Source organism: Cololabis saira, chromosome 12 (genome assembly GCF_033807715.1).
Source record: "Cololabis saira isolate AMF1-May2022 chromosome 12, fColSai1.1, whole genome shotgun sequence".
NCBI classification, from domain to species: Eukaryota; Metazoa; Chordata; class Actinopteri; order Beloniformes; family Belonidae; genus Cololabis; species Cololabis saira.
The window spans coordinates 920386-939325 of NC_084598.1; the positions used below are offsets into that span (position 1 = coordinate 920386).

The 18940-nt window shown below is 42.9% G+C and overlaps 1 protein-coding gene across 7 annotated transcripts in view; it reads left to right on the forward strand.

Annotated features, from left to right (window-relative positions):
• The window catches only part of nckap5l (NCK-associated protein 5-like), a 118096-nt gene that overhangs the window by 62800 nt on the left and 36356 nt on the right, over positions 1-18940 (forward strand). For all 7 annotated transcript variants that reach the window (XM_061735133.1, XM_061735132.1, XM_061735131.1 and 4 more), the window contains 2 exons: positions 14508-14648; positions 17796-17864. In XM_061735133.1, coding sequence (XP_061591117.1) covers positions 14508-14648; positions 17796-17864 — 210 coding nt within the window. The remainder of the gene's footprint in view (positions 1-14507; positions 14649-17795; positions 17865-18940) is intronic.

Here is an 18940-nt window from a genome sequence, read left to right on the forward strand (position 1 = left end):
GAAGGAATTGGTAATAATCTGTGCTCAGGTTCACTTTTCCCATAGGACTCAATAGACTCAGGACCTACTTCCGGTCTCCTAAAGGGGCGTGGCAGTCACGTGACACAGATACAAGAACTCGAACCTTAGTGGGCTGTCTCGGTTTATAGAACGTCTCTGATTAAAGTCTCTACGATATCGCGTTGCCGCGCAACAAGCGTCCAACATTCCGTTAAATAAAGTTAGCGTCAAAATGAGCAAAGTGGAATATCTCAAAAACCGTAATAGCAAGCATGATGAGACTAAAATATGTTGCATTTCAAAGCGTCCCGGGTTTGTCAATGTTGTAATGATGTCTGTACGATAAGCCGTTGCCTAACAACAAGCGTCCAAAATAAAATAGATTTTTTTTTTTAAATTGAAAGTTAAATATCGCAAAAACCGTAATAACTAGCATGATGAAGTTGTATGGGCCTTTAGGGACAATCGGGCCGAGTGTTTGAAAGTTTGAACGATGTCTCTACGATAAAGTTCGGCCGAGCAATAAGCGTCCGAATCTTCGCCTTTTTTTTTGCTTTTTGGCAACTAGCGTTGCCACGGTAACCCCTATTACTGAGAAAAGTAATGCCCATCGAGGCACGATGGAGACGCATCCAACGATGTATGCCATGCATGGGTGCACGTTGCGGTTCGGGCCGTATTAACGGACGAAAAAAGAGTGCGGAATAATAATAATTAAAAAAAAGGGAAACCTTTCTGTATACTAATATATCGCCTTCATTTTTCAGGTTTTTCGGGCTGTGTTGTATTTTTCGGGGATTTTTTTTTTCCACATCAGAGCGGGGTCATGCTCTACACCCGCTGGTGCGCTGTGGGACTTTTGCGACTTTAGCTTGTTAGCAAAATGCTAGCAACATTGCCATTTGGGCCATTCTGGACGATTGCAATATGGTCATGCCACTACTTGGCATGCCCATAATAAAGAACTACATCATAAGGTAACGGATTCATGTCTTGATCATCAGCTGCTTCCTGTTGTAGCAGACATCGGGTTTAAACGTCATTAGCTGCTTGGATCCCGGTACGCGCTGCAGAGACATAAATATTTCACTGATTAATGTCCGCCCGGAGTTATACCAGATTATATACAGTCCAAAGTCTCTTGCAGAACAACAGTCGTTCCAGTCAGCTTCACTTCTAGTGTGAAGAGTTGTGCTTCACTCACAAGAGTTTCCTGGGTAAAACGCGGCGGATGCTATCGCTAAAGCTTTCACAAAGCTTAATAATTCATAATTTTTTTTTTAGTTTAAGATTGAATTCCTTTTTCCACAGGAAAACTAATGTGTATATTGAACAACTTTTATGAACTCTAAGAGAGTGACATGTCTGTTGCTGCACATGTTGTGTTGTACATAATTATTACCGCAGGAAAGCTTAAGTTAATAAGCTACACCTACTCTTTGTAAGTCTAAATCGTCTCTGCTCCGGGTGAAATAACGCTCATTGCCTCAGCCTGAAAAAAAAACAGTCAATTCATTATACTTTTTCATCTCCTCATTTTTATACCTAATAATACAATGTCAGTGTTGTGTACATGAGACAACACTATTGATGAATTTATTTATTTATTTTTTTATTTTTTTAACCTTGTCTGCACACATATTAATGATTGATACCATGACGGTAGAAACCAAAAGTATATATATGTGCATTATTACTATATTTAATATATATACATATATATAGGCATACATATGCGTACACATACATAAATATACACATACAAGCCCAGTGATTTTTTTTTTGGGGGGGTGACGACATCCACTGCCAATCCAGGAAGCAGGAACACATGGAAACACACGTCAAGCACTGGAAATCTGCAACAAAAAACCACAAACAGAACACGAAACCGGCACGGAGCCAACCAAAACATGAACAGCAATCGACCCAAATCTTGAGATCTGATCGCAGTCTGAGCTAAGCTACCGCTACCGCTACCTAACCCCAAAAACTAGAGAGCCAGCATGCAGGTGAACAAGCCTGTGTGTGTGTGTGTGTGTGTGTGTGTGTGTGTGTGTGTGTGTGTGTGTGTGTGTGTGTGTGTGTGTGTGTGTGTGTGTGTGTGTGTGTGTGTGTGTGTGTGTGTGTGTGTGTGTGTGTGTGTGTGTGTGTGTGTGTGTGTGTGTGTGTATAATAAACCAAGCAAAGCTCTACCTGAAGTGTATCCATAGTGGGGGAGGGGGGCAGCAACCCCGCCCGGAACCCAGGCCACCGGCAACCCCACAGAGGGGAGAAGCAAAGAAGAAAAGGTGAAATTTTAGCTACTTTAAGAAATTCCCACCAAGCTGATAAAGTTGTGCTAATATTAATGCTTTTGAAACATTGATGACGTTTGATACTTTGACTAATAAATGGTAACTCTGAGATTTCTAGTTCGTTGCAAAACACTTGCTCTGAGTCCAGCCATTGACTATCTAAAGGATGATCTTTTGACCATTTTACAATATACTGTAATTTATTGGCAAGGAAGTAATAATGAAAATTAGGTAGCTCTAAACCTCCATATTCTTTAGATTTTTGCAATGTCTTGAAACTAATACGTGGAGTTTTATTTTTCCACAGAAATTTTGAAACACATGAGTCCAACGATTTAAACCAGGAAAGAGGGGGTTTGCATGGTATCATTGAGAAAAAATAATGCCTCAAGGGATCTTTGTCCGGTTTTAATAAAAGACTAATATTAGCGGAGTTCATATTTAAGGGTAAGCTTTTATTCTCCCTAATATTTAGAATCATTTTATAAAATGTTGGTGCTAATATGCTCCAGAATTCCTTATAAAATTCAGCTGGGAAACCATCTGGGCCCGGAGCTTTATTTTTGGGCATATGTTGAAGAGCTTCATGAAGTTCTCCTATTGAGAGCGGTGAATCTAAATTCGTAACCTGTTCCTGCTGTAACTTTGGCAGGTTAATTTCCCCAAGAAACTCATTAATCAATTGATCAGATGGTTCAATTTGTGACGAGTATAATTTATAGTAAAAGTCTCTAAAGACTGAATTTATTAAACGGGGATCATGTGTAACTTCCCCTGACTGGTCCATAAAAGATGTTATGGTTGTTTTTTCTTTGTTTATTTTTAATTGATTGGCTAAATATTTTCCCGATCTGTTAGCATGTGCAAAGTTTTCCAGGCAAAGCCTTTGTACTAGAAACTGCGTTTTTGCGTCAATTATTTTATTTAATTCTATTTTAGTGTTCCTTATTTTGTTAAGGATACGTTCATCTGCAGAGGTCTGGAAGGCCTCCTCTAGCGTCTTTATTTCACCTTCTAATTCTTTTGTTTTTAAGTTGTCTTTTCTTTTCTTATTTGAGGAAAAGGAAATTATTTTGCCTCGCATTACTGCTTTCCCTGCTTCCCATAGAACGCTCGCTGATATTTCCGGCTGGTCGTTATTTTGCAAAAAAATATCCCATTCTTTCTTAAAAAAGTTAGTAAAGTCGGGTTCTTTGAGCAATGATGTATTAAATCTCCAAACTTTGGAGGATGATACGCTCCCCCTCTTCCCCAGAGTGAAAGAAACAGGTGCGTGATCGCTAATATTGATTGGGTGTATTTGTGATTCTGAGATATCTTTTATCAGAGAGCTACTGACTAGAAAATAATCTAACCTAGAATATGAGTGATGAACGGCTGAGAAAAAAGTGTAGTTCCTAAGGGTTGGGTGTAAAGAGCGCCATGTATCGCAAAGACCCAGATCATTCATGTATTGCTTAACAATACTTGCTGACTGCCAACTCCTGTGTCCGCCTGCATTACTGAGCATGTCCACTCCAGGGTCCAGAAAGAAAGAAAGAAAGTGAGGTGAAAAAAGAGTGAAAAAAAGAAGAGTCATCAACATTTGGACCATATACATTAGAAATACATACATTCAGGCTTTGAATTTGCAAGACTAAAATTAAATATCTACCCTCTGAGTCAATGTGTGTGTCCTTTACAGTGAAATTTATTCTTTTATGGATAAGAATGGCTACCCCTCTTTGTCTGGAGTTGTAACAGGCTGAGAAAACATGCAGAATTTGTGGCGTGGCCAATGTATCTGCTGAAGCTTTAACTAAGTGTGTTTCTTGTAGTAAAACAATGTCTGCCTGCAGAGTTTGTATCTGATTAAGAAGTTTTAATCTCTTTAAACTGTTCCCGGCTCCGTTTACGTTCCAGGTGACGAAGTTTAATTTATCCATAATCCAATCACTGAAAGTAACATTATATGTAAATGGTAATGTTGCAGGAGTTGGATATGTGTGTGCCATGTTAATCTAAATGTGTGTTTGTACCAATTAACCAATCGGAAAGTGCAGCAGAGTGAGACATGGAGGGAAAGAGCAAAAAAGGAGTGTGACAATTGAGGTGGGGTGAGGGGGAGGGAAATAATTCTAATCATAATTAAAAGAAAAAAGAAAACAGAAAAAAAGATAGAGAAGAAGGGGAAGAGAAAAGAAAAAAAGAAACGATCACCAATGTGTGACTGTAACTCATTGAGACTAGCATATCAAAAATTATTAATACCTTAATATGTGCCGAAAATGTTTATGAAACTTTATCTGATCTAATCACCAAGTGTTTATGAAGCTATCTCTAATCTAATTACCAAATGTTTATAAAGCTATATCTAATCTAATCACCATTTAGTGAGAGAGAAAGAGAAAAGAAAAAAAGGCAAATTTGTACTCATCTCTCAAAAGAGCCAGGGCGTGATGTTGGGGTTCCGGTATAATTCTCCGTTCACGTACAGCCGGTCCACGGTGATGACAGCCCGAGCTCCCTCCGAAATGAGCCTCCTCCGGACCGGGAAGAGGACTCGGCGACGGTCCAGGATCTCCCGGGAGAACTGGTCGTTCACGGAGAACGGCAATCCGCGTAGCTGTGGCCCCCGTCTTCTCACAAGCTCTTTTTGCTTATAATGTTCGAATTTGGCAACAATGGGACTGGGTCTCTGGGCTTCCGATCTTCTTCCTCCAAGGCGATGGACGCAGTGAAACGTGATGGAATTCGCCATGTCTTCCGGAAGCTTCAGGTGGTTGCGGATGAAATCCTGAACAGTTTCCTCAGGATCCTCATCAGCTTTTTCGGGGATCCCAGAGAATACTAAATTGTCCCGCATGCTTCTACTTTGAAGGTCTAAATTTGCCTCTTTCATGGTCTTATTCTCCCTTTTAAGCTGGCTCATCCCATTTGTCAGAGTTTTTACCGACTCCTTTAAATCCCGGTTTTCAGCCGCGAGCGATTCCACCTGCCGTTGGCTGTATTCCAGGGAGGTCTGCAGCGCTTGTATCTTGGAGTGATATTTTCTGCTTAACAGAAACATGGTTACAGGAGGAAGAGTATGTTAGTTTGAATAAATCAACTCCGCCCGGCTACTTTAATCATCACATTCCTAGAAGCACGGGTCGAGGTGGAGGAGTCGCAGCAATTTATAACTCCAGTCTCCAAACAAAAATTGAACCTAAGTGCAATTATAATACATTTGAAAGCCTCACGCTTAGTCTGAAATTTCCGAGCTGGAAATCAGAGAAGCCAGTTGTGTTAGTGGTAGTGTACCGACCCCCTGCTGGTGCTTATCTAGAGTTTCTGTCTGAATTTTCAGATTTCCTATCTGGTTTATTGATCATTATAGATAAATTAATCATAGTGGGCGATTTTAATATTCATATGGATGTTGAAAGTGATAATCTTAAATGAGCTCAATTCTCTTCTAGAATCAATGGGTATCTCACAAAAAGTGGACAAACCGACGCACTGTTTTAATCATACTCTGGATCTCGTTCTCACCTACGGTGTTGAAACTGATGATCTCTTGGTGTCACCTGTAAACTCCCTTTTATCCGACCATTATTTAATCACGTTTGAATTTAATATTGTCGATGTTGAAGCGCATAATAGGAGGTATTACTTTAGCAGATGTTTGTCTGATGAAGTTATTGCTAAATTTAGGGAGGCCATTGCTCATCTTACGACAGTGGAAAATAGTGAAGTAGTAGAGGCCAGTGACCTGGGTTCTACCTCTGCAGATGTTGTTTTCCTCGTTAGTAACACTGCTGATCTGTTGCACTCAGCTTTAGATGAAGTTGCTCCTTTGAGAAGAAGGATTTCCAACCATAGGAGCTTAACTCCCTGGTTCAGATATCCGCATGTTGAAACAAAAACTGCGTAAAATGGAAAGGAAGTCTGCATACCTATCGCAAATGGAAAGATAACAGCTTATTATTCATCGTTTATAGACAATAATAAAAGTAACCCACCTTTTCTAAAGATTTAAAGGAGCCGTGTGTAAGAAATGGCCAAAACTGGTACTGCAGTCACTTTCAAAATACTGTTGAGCGGCCATAAGATATCAATCTAAAGACACGATGAACACAATACAACCACGTTTTCTGTTCAGAATGAACAGCTGTTGAGCCGTTCATTCCTGCAGCTCTCAGTAGTGAAGACTTTATGAGCTTCTTTAACAGTAAAATCACGAGAATTAGAGAAGAAATCAACCAGCCGGTTGTGGGCGTTTCTTCAGCTTTAGCGACTTCTCTAGGCTCTGACTTGACTCTAGACTGTTTTGATCTATAGACCTCCCTGAGCTGACCTCACTCGTCAATAGAGCTAAGTCAACCACATGTATGTTAGACCCCATCCCGACCCGACTATTCAAAAATGTTTTTTCTCTTATTGGTACGACAATACTAGACCAGATCAACCTATCCCTAAACTTAGGATATGTACCACAGGTTTTCAAAGTTGCAGTAATTAAACCTGTACTTAAAAAAACCTTCTCTTGACCCAGACACCTTAGCTAATTATAGACCAATTTTCAACCTTCCATTTGTATCTAAAATTCTGGAAAAGGCCGTTTCAAGCCAGTTATGTGACTTTTTGTATAGAAATGATCTGTTTGAAGTCTTTCAGTCAGGGTTTAGAATGCATCACAGCAAAGAGACAGCACTGGTTCGAGTCACGAATGACCTTCTTATGGCCTCAGATAATGGATTAGTGTCCAGATTGGTTCTACTGGACCTCAGATAAGAGATTAGTGTCCATACTGGTTCTACTGGACCTCAGATAAGGGATTAGTGTCCATACTGGTTCTACTGGACCTCAGATAAGGGATTAGTGTCCATAATGGTTCTACTGGACCTCAGGTAAGGGATTAATGTCCATACTGGTTCTACTGGACCTCAGTGCTGCTTTTGACACTCAGTACGTTCACATGCAGCGATTCAACCTGGTTGAACCTTGGCAGATCTTATCACATAATGACATGCAGAAGATTGGATCACTTGTCTGATTATACATGCTGTTCTGAGATCAGACTGAATCAGATTGAATAAGCCCCTCCCCCGGGGGAAAACCCCCCCCGGGGGAAATTCTCGAGCATGCGCAGACTGCAATATCTATGTCCCCGTATACATGGCGTTAACAACCTGGTTGTGACTGGCTTATCTAGGTGTTCCAAACTGGTTGATGAATCCGGCTTGAACAGGTTGACTTGACCTGGTTGAGGTGTTTACATGCAGTTTAAAAGTCGGAACGATGTCTGCAACCGATCTGCAACCAGGTTGAATCGCTGCATGTAAACGTACTGACTGTAGATCAGCATTTTACCGCACAGGTTAGAGCATGTTTGCAGGCCGGAGCTCCAGGAACTGCATGCTGACTTGCAGTCCCCCCCTCTGATCATCCCACTGCTGCTTCCACCTGTCTGTGTAGATGTCTGCTATATGCTTGCTACAATCCTGGCCTGCCCCCCGCCTCTCTGACCACCTCAGTGTCTGCTGTCTATGTTACATCTGCTTATATTATCATCCCTGTAGTGCACCAGTTAGCCATTGTGTCTGTGTCTCTCCTTTCTCTGTTATTCATTCTCTCTGTCTGTTCTCTCTTTTCCTGCTCTGTCCAGCTGGTCTTCAGCAGGAGGTTCCCCCTTATGATCCAGGTCCTGGTCCAGGTTTCTACCCCCCTTATGATCCAGGTCCTGGTCCAGGTTTCTACCCTCCTTATGATCCAGGTCCTGGTCCAGGTTTCTACCCTCCTTATGATCCAGGTCCTGGTCCAGGTTTCTACCCCCCTTATGATCCAGGTCCTGGTCCAGGTTTCTACCCCCTTATGATCCAGGTCCTGGTCCAGGTTTCTACCCCCCTTATGATCCAGTTCCTGGTCCAGGTTTCTACCCCCTTATGGTCCTGGTCCAGGTTTCTACCCCCTTATGATCCAGGTCCTGGTCCAGGTTTCTACCCCCTTATGATCCAGGTCCTGGTCCAGGTTTCTACCTCCTTATGATCCAGGTCCTGGTCCAGGTTTCTACCCCCCTTATGATCCAGGTCCTGGTCCAGGTTTCTTCCCTCCTAAAGGGGAGTTTTTCTTTCCCCTGTTTGGCTTAAGGTTTTTCTCCCACTATGGGAGTTTTTACCTGCCATTGTTTATGAAATAATTGTTCAGGGGTTTATGTTCTGGTCTCTGGAAAGATCCTAGATACAACTTCTGTTGTAATAGACTCTATGTAAACAAAATTGTGTGTGTGTGTGTGTGTGTGTGTGTGTGTGTGTGTGTGTGTGTGTGTGTGTGTGTGTGTGTGTGTGTGTGTGTGTGTGTGTGTGTGTGTGTGTGTGTGTGTGTGTGTGTGTGTGTGTGTGTGTGTGTGTGTGTGTGTGTGTGTGTGTGTGTACGACTCATAAGACATTAATATTTATGTATGTGCTCAGCATCTGTTTGTTAATTTGTTTTCTGTTTCTTTGTATACAGCAATCATTAGTTACACTTAAATATAAACTTGAACTGGTATTCTATTTAATAGAGTAGAGTATTGAATACTGTAGTATTCCTGAGTGCATGTGATGGTTTGTGAGTGGCATATCTGCCAGTTGGCTTCCAGCCGGAGAATCAGGTTTGCCTCATCAGCTTTGGTGAGTCCTTAGGAAGTGTAAGAGGGACGGTGGGTCAACATTGACACACCTGGTTCTCCTTGCCGCTCTCTGCTTTCCATACATACACACACACACACACACACACACACACACACACACACACACACACACACACACACACATACACACACACACACACACACCTAGAGGCGAGCCTACTACTGCGGTGCTCAGCCATATGCCCTGCAGTGCTCCACGCTCACAGACTGGGCCAGCCGGTACGCTCAGTGTGGTGCTGCACTTTCATCTGCAAATATATTGAAGTGGAAAAATATGGATCCGAAGGCTGATCTCAGAACACAGCTTGTCTATGACAATATAGGATGGATGAATTCATGTGTTTACAGAATAGTCCTCAACATATTAAAGTACGGTGATGCTGAGGCAGTAAAACGTGTTGCAGTCAGACGTCCCACAGTCGTGTTGCCCGTGCAGAGCTCCACTTGGAAGCAGTGTGTTCATGTTGACGCCATCTTTACATGGTGTCTGTGGAACAGACCTCTGCCCACTTTACTGCCATTTCCAGTGTTTGAAAACCATCTCGGTGACATTTACAAAATCAGCATGTCCTGAAATGATTAAAACAGCATTTCAAGTGTGAGAACTTGGCACTTCTCTCTTTTTGAGCGTAATAGTACACAGGAGCACTGTTGGACCAAAGTTGTTCATGTTCAGTTTGTTCATGTACATAAGGTTTCTTCAGAACAGTCGAGGATCTGTTATGGTGTCCCGCAGGGTTCAGTGCTAGGGCCAATCTTGTTCAGTTTATACATGCAGCCATTGGGAAGTATCACCCAGAATCACGGCATAAATTTTCGTCGTTATGCTGATTATACGCAGCTCTATTTGTCTATGAAGCCGGATGAAACAGAACCGTTAGTTAAAGGAGACCTATTATGGCATTTAATGTATATTTTAAACAGGCCTTGGATGTCTTAAAAACAATCTAAAGCTTGTTTTTTCTACATAAATCAGAAATCCAGCCTGTGGGCCCTGTCACTAGTTTTACCGCTTCTAACCCCTTTTTCTGTGCCTCATTCTAAGGGAAGGGGGGGTATGATAATGAGGCTCTGTGCTGATTGGCTCCCTGAATGACGTGTAGCAGGGGAGGAGAATAAACCTCGCTCCGCCAGAGCAGCCCGAGCCTGTAAATAAATACAACACTGAATTTTCACAAATGGCAACTTTATTGTTAAAAAAATAAAATATGAGTTGTATATAAATAACATTGATGCACTATTTCAGCCGGATCTGCCCGGCGGATGCTGAAGGCTGGCCCCGGAGCGCCCGGCGTGGCTCTGCGGCGCATCGCCCGTTACCGGGGATCAAACCGACAGATTTAGCTGAAAATCTCGGAGAGTGAAGCTGATCCAGCCTGGGACGTACCCCAGAAATCCCTGCTCCCAAAGCGGTTGGGAACCTGAAGAATTTAGTCGGACGGACCCCGCTTTGGGAACCAGGAAGTCGGGAGGAGCAGCGCGCATCACCGCGGCTTTAACTGGGGAATCTGACCGGTTCCGACCGGCCGGGACCGCAGGATCCCGCCTGGACTGGTAGCAGGGACTCCCGGGGACCGACCAGCGCAATTTCAGCCGGATCTGCCCGGCGGATGCTGCGCGACGGGCGCCGCAACCCCACGGCGGGCGCACAGATCGGCTCCGGAGCGCATCCGCGGCGCATCGCCCGTTACCGGGGATCAAACCAACAGATTTGGCTGAAAATCTTTGAGGGTGAAGCTGGTCCGACCTGGGACGGACCTCCGAGGACCCAGCTCCCAAACCTGGATGATTTAACCCGGATCCGCTCCGCCGCGGCGCCGCGTCCGACTGGCTGAAGGAAGCACCGCTCCAGCAGCGTAGAGAGCTGGTTGTGGGCGTGGTTTCAGCAGCGGAGCCTGAACCTATGGAAATGAGCGCCTATGGTGACGTCACCATAGGCGCAGATTCAGAATTGCTCAAAAAAAGGTCACGTGACAATGGGGGACTCTGTAAGGCGGGGGTCAGAGACCCTGCAGAATTTCATGGTATTTTGTCTCCCCTGTGCTGGCAGGGTGAGGGGAGACCACTTTATATATGTTAAAACAAGAAAAAACGTGTTTTTCATAATAGGTCCCCTTTAAACTTCAGGCATGTCTTAGGCACATCAAGGACTGGATGTCCGGTTTTCAAAGTTGAGATGCACCAAGAAGTTTTTTTAAGCTATGAGAAACTTTGTAGGGACGTTAAACAGTTTTTTAAACAAGAATGTTCAGTAGAATAATCTTTGAATGAAAATGGTCATCATTCAGGCAGCCAATCAGCACAGAGCCTCATTATCATAGCCCTTCCCACTCAGAATCCTGCATAGATAATGAGGTTAGAGAAAAACAATCAAAAGCTTGTTTTTAAGACATTCGAGGCCTGTTTAAAAAAAAAAAGGTCCCCTTTAAATTATTTGAATATCGTTTTACAGTTTACATGAGTGAAGTCACTGTTGTGCCACAGCAGAGCTTTGCTGTCCAGTTATCGGAAGGTTATTAATAATTGTATTAATAATTAATAAAGTTGAGTATTTATCAAATTGAATGACCAAAATGATAAAAAATCCTCGTGGCACCACCCTGTTCCTTAAGCAGGGAAATGATAACTTTTAACAGCAGAAAATCAGTCTCAAGATTAAGGTTTATGCCTAGTATAATTGAAGGGTGAGATTCGAGCGCTGACTCTGTCAAAACAATCAACGTGACCAAAATTGTATGAGACAACACAAACCACTCATTAAAAATCAACCAGAATTTATTTACATACGGGTATCAAAGCAGATGTAAATAAATACCCAAAATAAATCCTGATGGCACACTACATTAAAGGGGACCTATTATTTAAAACACGTTTTTCTTGTTTTAACATATATAAAGTGGTCTCCCCTCACCCTGCCAGCAGAGGGGAGACGAAATCCCATGAATTTCTGCAAGGTCTGTGACCCCCCCCCCGACAGAATCCCCCAGTGTCACGTGATTTCTTTTGAGCCGATTAGAATCTGCGCCTAGGGTGACGTAGGCATAGGCGCAGAGGTTCGGCCTCCGCTGCTGAAACCACGCCCACAACCAGCTCTCTCCGCCGGCTCGAGCTCCTCCATTGTTTAGAAGCGGTGGCTGTTTGAACAGCGAGGGAGAGTAGAAATGAGATTTTGCATCGACATTTACCCTCATAAAAGGATCAGTTCCCACAGCACGGACCCGGCAACTGCACACGAGTCAGCGGTAAGTTCCTTTTTTTTATGTTATTTATATTTGTATGATCTTTGCATGGGCTAAGTATTTAGCTTAGCTCCGGAGCCCCGGCGCCGCATACGGAGCTGCCGGAGCTGCTCACGGACCGGCCCGGCTCCAGTGTTCCCTAACGGAGCCACTCACTCGTTAGGTAAATTAGTAATACATTTTTTCTGTCTGGTTTCAGATCTTCCAAGCACCTGAAGCTGTTCAACGACACCTTCAGAAAACGCACGGTCCTTCCTTGAGCCAGCAATAGTGCATAAATGTTATTTATATACAACTCATATTTTATTTTTTTAACAATAAAGTTGCCATTTGTGAAAATTCAGTGTTGTGATTTATTTACAGTTAACATGATTCATCTGTCTTGTAACATAAGAAATGATGAGAATTCTTCCTGTGTGAAGACGAGGTGACTAAAGGCTGATTTATGGTTCCGCGTTACACCAACGCAGAGCCTACGGCGTAGAGTACGGGTCGATTTAACGCAGAACCGTAAATCAGGCTTTAAGATCCGTTTACAGCGTGTAACTGAATGAGAGCGTCCGACTATCACGTTGAGCTGCGTGACATCGGACGCTCTCTGTCCACACTGAAACTGTTAAACTCGCGGCCAGTTAGGACAGTCTAATACAAAAAAAAAATAAAGCCATGGAATTGATTTTGTCGCAGAAGCTTCTCGCATGGGACACGTTTTGTGTATGACGCAGCCGGCTGCTCTGGCCGGAGCGAGGCTTATTCTCCTCCCCTCCTACACGTCATTAAAGCAGCCAATCAGCGCAGAGCCTCATTATCATAGCCCCCCCCCGCCCTGAAAATGAAGCACAGAAAAAGGCTTTAGAAGCTGTAAAACTAAAGACAGGGCCCACAGGCTGGATTTCTGATTTATGTAGAAAAAATAAGCTTTAGATTGTTTTTAAGACATTCAAGGCCATAATATGTCCCCTTTAACATAAAATCACCAACTAACAGGAAAAACAACAATCAATGAAAATGAAATGAAAGTTAAATGCATGGACTGTAAACGAAATCGAACGCAATAATAAAGATGATATCAAGAACGTCTACAGTTCAAAACATGGCTGCCAAAGATGGCTACAGTTTTTAAAGATGGCGGGGCTTCTGTGGTATTTAAAGATGGCGGAACCCTCTTTAAGCCACGTGCAATTTAGACTAGATGGCAAACGCGGGCGTTTCGAACGTGATTACGGCAGAAAACAACGACTACCAAATAACCAAACACGATAATGATAACAATGATGATGATGCAATCTCAGCTCTGAACACAGATTTAGCTCTGAAACGTTAATGGGAGCCGGAGCTCCGGGGAACGCGGCTCTCAGATTGGGACAATGTGATGCCTTCCTTCTTTCTCTACTCTGAATTAAATATTAGCTTTCTAGACTGCAGGTCACAACAAAACGCACCGTTTAAAGAAAGGGCATTACCTCTGTAATGCATGTGAACACCCTGCCGTTTGTGTTTTAATGTCAGGACTCTGTTTGATCCTGTGCTGTGTTGCATCATAGCCCTCTTACTGCCCACCGTCTCCAGTCTTTCTCCTTTTTTAGTTTCAGTTTGACTTTTCTCTCGAAAATATTGCACATTGCACCTTCATATCATTGTTTGAAATCCTGTAGGCCCTTTGCGCCAGGCTTCTGCTTCTCAGGCTTCATGCAGAAAGCCCATCGAATTAAAGATGAAGCTCGATACGCAGAAGCTTCCCCAAAACCTGGCATGTACCTCCCAACAAATGCAACCACGTGTCCCAACCACTGAGAGTGGTCAGCGTTTTCTGGGCATGCTGGTTTGCTCTATCATGAGGTCTTTGTGAAACTTGGGGATTCTAAGACTGTTCAACACCGTAGCTGCTGCCACTTACAAAGCTCTCCACCATCTTGCCCCCACTTACCTCTCTGACCTCCTCCAGGAATCCCCCCCCCCCCTCCGCTCAAACTCTGCTGAACTACTCACCATCCCCACATCACGCCTCAGTACCGTGGGTTGCACCCAGACTATGGAACTCTCTCCCCCCACACATAAGACTTTCAGACTCCATAGTAACCTTCAAATCCAAACTCAAAACTCACCTTTTCCAACTGGCTACTCCCTCTGACAGTACACTGTCTCTGGGACTATAATATCGGTTGATGTTTTTTGGTTTAATATTGCTTGTTGTTGTCATTTTATGCTTGTATGTTATACTGTACTTTTATTCTTCGTAAGGTGACCTTGAGTGACTTGAAAGGTGCCACCAAATAAAATCTATTATTATTATTATTATTATTATTATCCTCTGTGTTGCAGATGAGAACAATGTCTGATGAGGCAGAACCGAGAGTGTGCGATGAGGATTTTGGTTCGGATGAGGAGGGCGAGGAGGCAGATGTAGAGTCTTATCTGGAGGACAACAGCAGTGAGCTGATGGACCGACTGAGAGAGCTGGAGGTGAGGACGCCAGCCAAACACCAGCCCAACATCAGCCCAACAAACATCAGCCCAACAAACACCAGCCCAACAAACACCAGCCCAACAAACACCAGCCCAACAAACACCAGCCCAACAAACAACAGCCCAACACCAGCCCAACACCAGCCCAACACCAGCCCAACGCCAGCCCAACGCCAGCCCAACGCCAGCCCAACGCCAGCCCAACGCCAGCCCAACGCCAGCCCAACGCCCAGCCCAACAAACACCAGCCCAAAAAAACACCAGCCCAACAAACACCAGCCCAACAAACACCAGCCCAACAAACACCAGCCCAACAAACACCAGCCCAACAAACACCAGCCCAACAAACACCAGCCCAACAAACACCAGCCCAACAAACACCAGCCCAACACACACCAGCCCAACAAACACCAGCCCAACAAACACCAGCCCAACAAACACCAGCCCAACAAACACCAGCCCAACAAACACCAGCCCAACAAACACCAGCCCAACAAACACCAGCCCAACAAACACCAGCCCAACAAACACCAGCCCAACAAACACCAGCCCAACACACACCAGCCCAACAAACACCAGCCCAACAAACACCAGCCCAACAAACACCAGCCCAACAAACACCAGCCCAACAAACACCAGCCCAACACACACCAGCCCAACAAACACCAGCCCAACACACACCAGCCCAACACACACCAGCCCAACAAACACCAGCCCAACACACACCAGCCCAACAAACACCAGCCCAACACACACCAGCCCAACAAACACCAGCCCAACACACACCAGCCCAACACACACCAGCCCAACACACACCAGCCCAACACACACCAGCCCAACACACACCAGCCCAACAAACACCAGCCCAACACCAGCCCAACAAACACCAGCCCAACACACACCAGCCCAACAAACACCAGCCCAACACACACCAGCCCAACAAACACCAGCCCAACACACACCAGCCCAACAAACACCAGCCCAACACACACCAGCCCAACAAACACCAGCCCAACAAACACCAGCCCAACAAACACCAGCCCAACAAACACCAGCCCAACAAACACCAGCCCAACACACACCAGCCCAACAAACACCAGCCCAACACCAGCCCAACACCACCTCCTCAATGCTGCACAGCCTTTCGGCTAAACTTTTTATTTATTTTTCAGTTAAAGTTGTTTTCTCTCCACCTGTCAGGCCAGTCAATCAGACAACAACGTTACATTTGAAATGCAGAATTGAAGTTTGAAGGACAGTAATGTGTAAAAATTTAAGAAAAAAGAGCTTGCACACAAATATGCATAGTTGAGAAAAAAGTATTTACTAGATTGTATTAATTTAACCTTTATTATACCAGGAAGTCCCTTCAGATAAAATCTGTTTTTCAATAATCAATCAACTTTGGTCAAAAAAGATCTGAGAGAATATATATTTCACTGTAAATCAAAACATTATCACAAATAAATAATTACTTGGAGAATTGTTGAAGACATAATAATGATGATGATGATGATGATGATGATAATAATAACGACGATGATAATCTAATCCAATCCAATCGACTTTATTTATATAGCACATTTTAAAAAACAACAGGGTTACCAAAGTGCTGCACAATAAGTAAGATCTTTTCTTGTCACTGCTATAAAGTTATATTTATCTGTCCAGTTTCTCATCTCAATAAGGTGCTGGAATGTAATATAGTAGGTGTTGATTTTAAAGCTGTAAAATCTGCAATAATGTGGAAAAAAGCTCTGCTAAAGCAGAAGGGAACATAAGCTTCATTCTGCTGTCTGTGTTCAGCACATTCTGCTCTTCACATCATCATTAAAGACAGGGATTTCATTCATTTGACCTCTTTGCTTTATTTTCTCTAAGCACCGATCATCAGCTATAAGACAGTTTGATTTGCTAATTCTTTTTGTTGGACAAGACAAATTAAATTACAAAACCATGGACGAAATGAACTTTATTAAATCAGCTATAAGAGAGGTTTAATTCAAGAGATTGAAAATTAAGTATTTTTCCTGTTGCTGCTCTCAAGGCTCAAGGGTCAGCAGAGAAAACGGCCAGCATATCTCTGAGCAGGAACCACATACCAGTTCTCCATGGAAAATACTGAGCAATCTGTAGCGATATGAGGTTTTTTTTAGCTATAGAAGAATCTCTCGGTGAGGCTGGAATCCCAGTGCTTGATGTGATTGGTCCAAATAATCAGACTTCAACTGTAAATAAATGTTTTCAGGGTAAAATCATTTCCATGATATGGAAGAGTATTAGGGCCATGCAGGAGAAAATATATTTGAGAGGGGAAGATTTTTTTTTATTGTGCACTTCGAGAAAAAAGTCGAAATGTCGAGAATAATGTTGAAATACAATTTCAAGAATAAAGTCGAAACTTCCCCCTATTTTCTCAACATTTCAACTTTATTCACCAAATTTTGACTTTTTTCTCAAAATTTCGAGTTTTTTCTAGAAATTGTATTTCAACATTAATCTCGACATTTCGACTTTTTTCTCGACATTTCAAGTTTTTTCTCGACATTTCGACTTTTTTCTCGAAATTGTACTTCAACATTAATCTCGACATTTCGACTTTTTTCTCGACATTTCAACTTTTTTCTCGACATTTCAACTTTTTTCTCGAAATTGTACTTCAACATTAATCTCGATATTTCGACTTTTTTCTCGAAGTGCATAATGAAAAAAAATTCTTCCTCCTCTAAAATATTATTTTTAGTTTTCTCCTGCCTGGCCCTAATACTCTTCCGTACCAGCTGTATTAGTGCTGTATTATCACTCTCCATGCCAGGAGTATGAGCAGCAGAAACAATTATGTAGCTTGTCTAAACTTCCCTATAGAAATGATGATATTTTCATAATTAGAAAGTAATTTCCAAGGTAAAAAGTGTTCTGAAAATGCATGAACTGATTTCGACCTCCCTTTAGGCTCCCTTTGTTTTAATCATGTGTGGAGGAAACTTTGCTTAAACGTGCTAAATAAAATAAAGATATGCTAAATAAAACGGTAGCTCTTAATTGATTTTTTTTTTTTTTACTTCTTCAGTATACATTTATCTGTGCATGACAACTTACGCTCCATAACTCTCTAATAACTAATTGTGTAATGTTGTTTTCTAGGCAGAGAATTCTGCCCTGATGTTGGCGAATGAGAGCCAGAGAGAAGCTTATGAGAGATGTTTGGATGAGGTCAGTTTACCTTGAAAATCTGCTTGGCAGATTCATTTTACAGGCACTTATACAGGGGGGCAAAAAAGTATTTAGTCAGCCACCAATTGTGCAAATTCTATGAGAGACAGAATGGGGGGAAAGAATCCAGGAAATCACATTGTAGGATTTTTACTGAATGATTTGGTAAATTCCTCGATAAAATAAGTATTTGGTCACCTACAAACAACAAAGATTTCTGGTTTTCACAGACCTGTAACTTCTTTAAGAGGCTCCTCTGTCCTCCACTGGTTACCTGTATTAATGACACCTGTTTTAACTGGCTATCAGTATAAAAGACACCTGTTTTAACTGGTTATCAGTATAAAAGACACCAGTTTTAACTGGTTATCAGTATAAAAGACACCTGTCCACAACCTCAAACAGTCACACTCCAAACTCCACTATGGCCAAGACCAAAGAGCTGTCAAAGGACGTGAGAAACTAAATTGTAGACCTGCACCAGGACCAGGACCAGGACTAGACCTGGACCAGGACTCAGACCTGCACCAGCTGGGAAGACTGAATCTGCAATATGTAACAGCTCGGTGTGAAGAAATCAACTGTGGGAGCAATTATTAGAAAATGGAAGACATACAAGACACTGATAATCTCCCTCCATCTGGGGCTCCAAGATCTCACCCCGTGGGGTAAAAATGATCACCAGAACGGTGAGTAAAGATCCCAGAACCACACGGGGACCTAGTGAAGGACCTGCAGAGAGCTGGGACCAAAGTAACAAAGGAACCATCAGTAACACACTACGATCAGGGACTCAGATCCTGCAAGACCAGACGTTCCACTGCTGAAGACAGTACATGTCCAGGTCTGAAGTTTGTTAGAGAGCATTTGGATGATGCAGAAGAGGATTGGGAGAATGTTATATGGGCATGTGAAACCAAAATAGAACTTTTTGGTAGAAACACAACTTGTCGTGTTTGGAGGAGAAAGAAAGCTGAGTTGGATCCAAAGAACACCAAACCTACTGTGAAGCACGGGGGTGGAAACATCATGGTTTGGGGATGTTTTTCTGCAAAGGGACCAGGACGACTGATCGG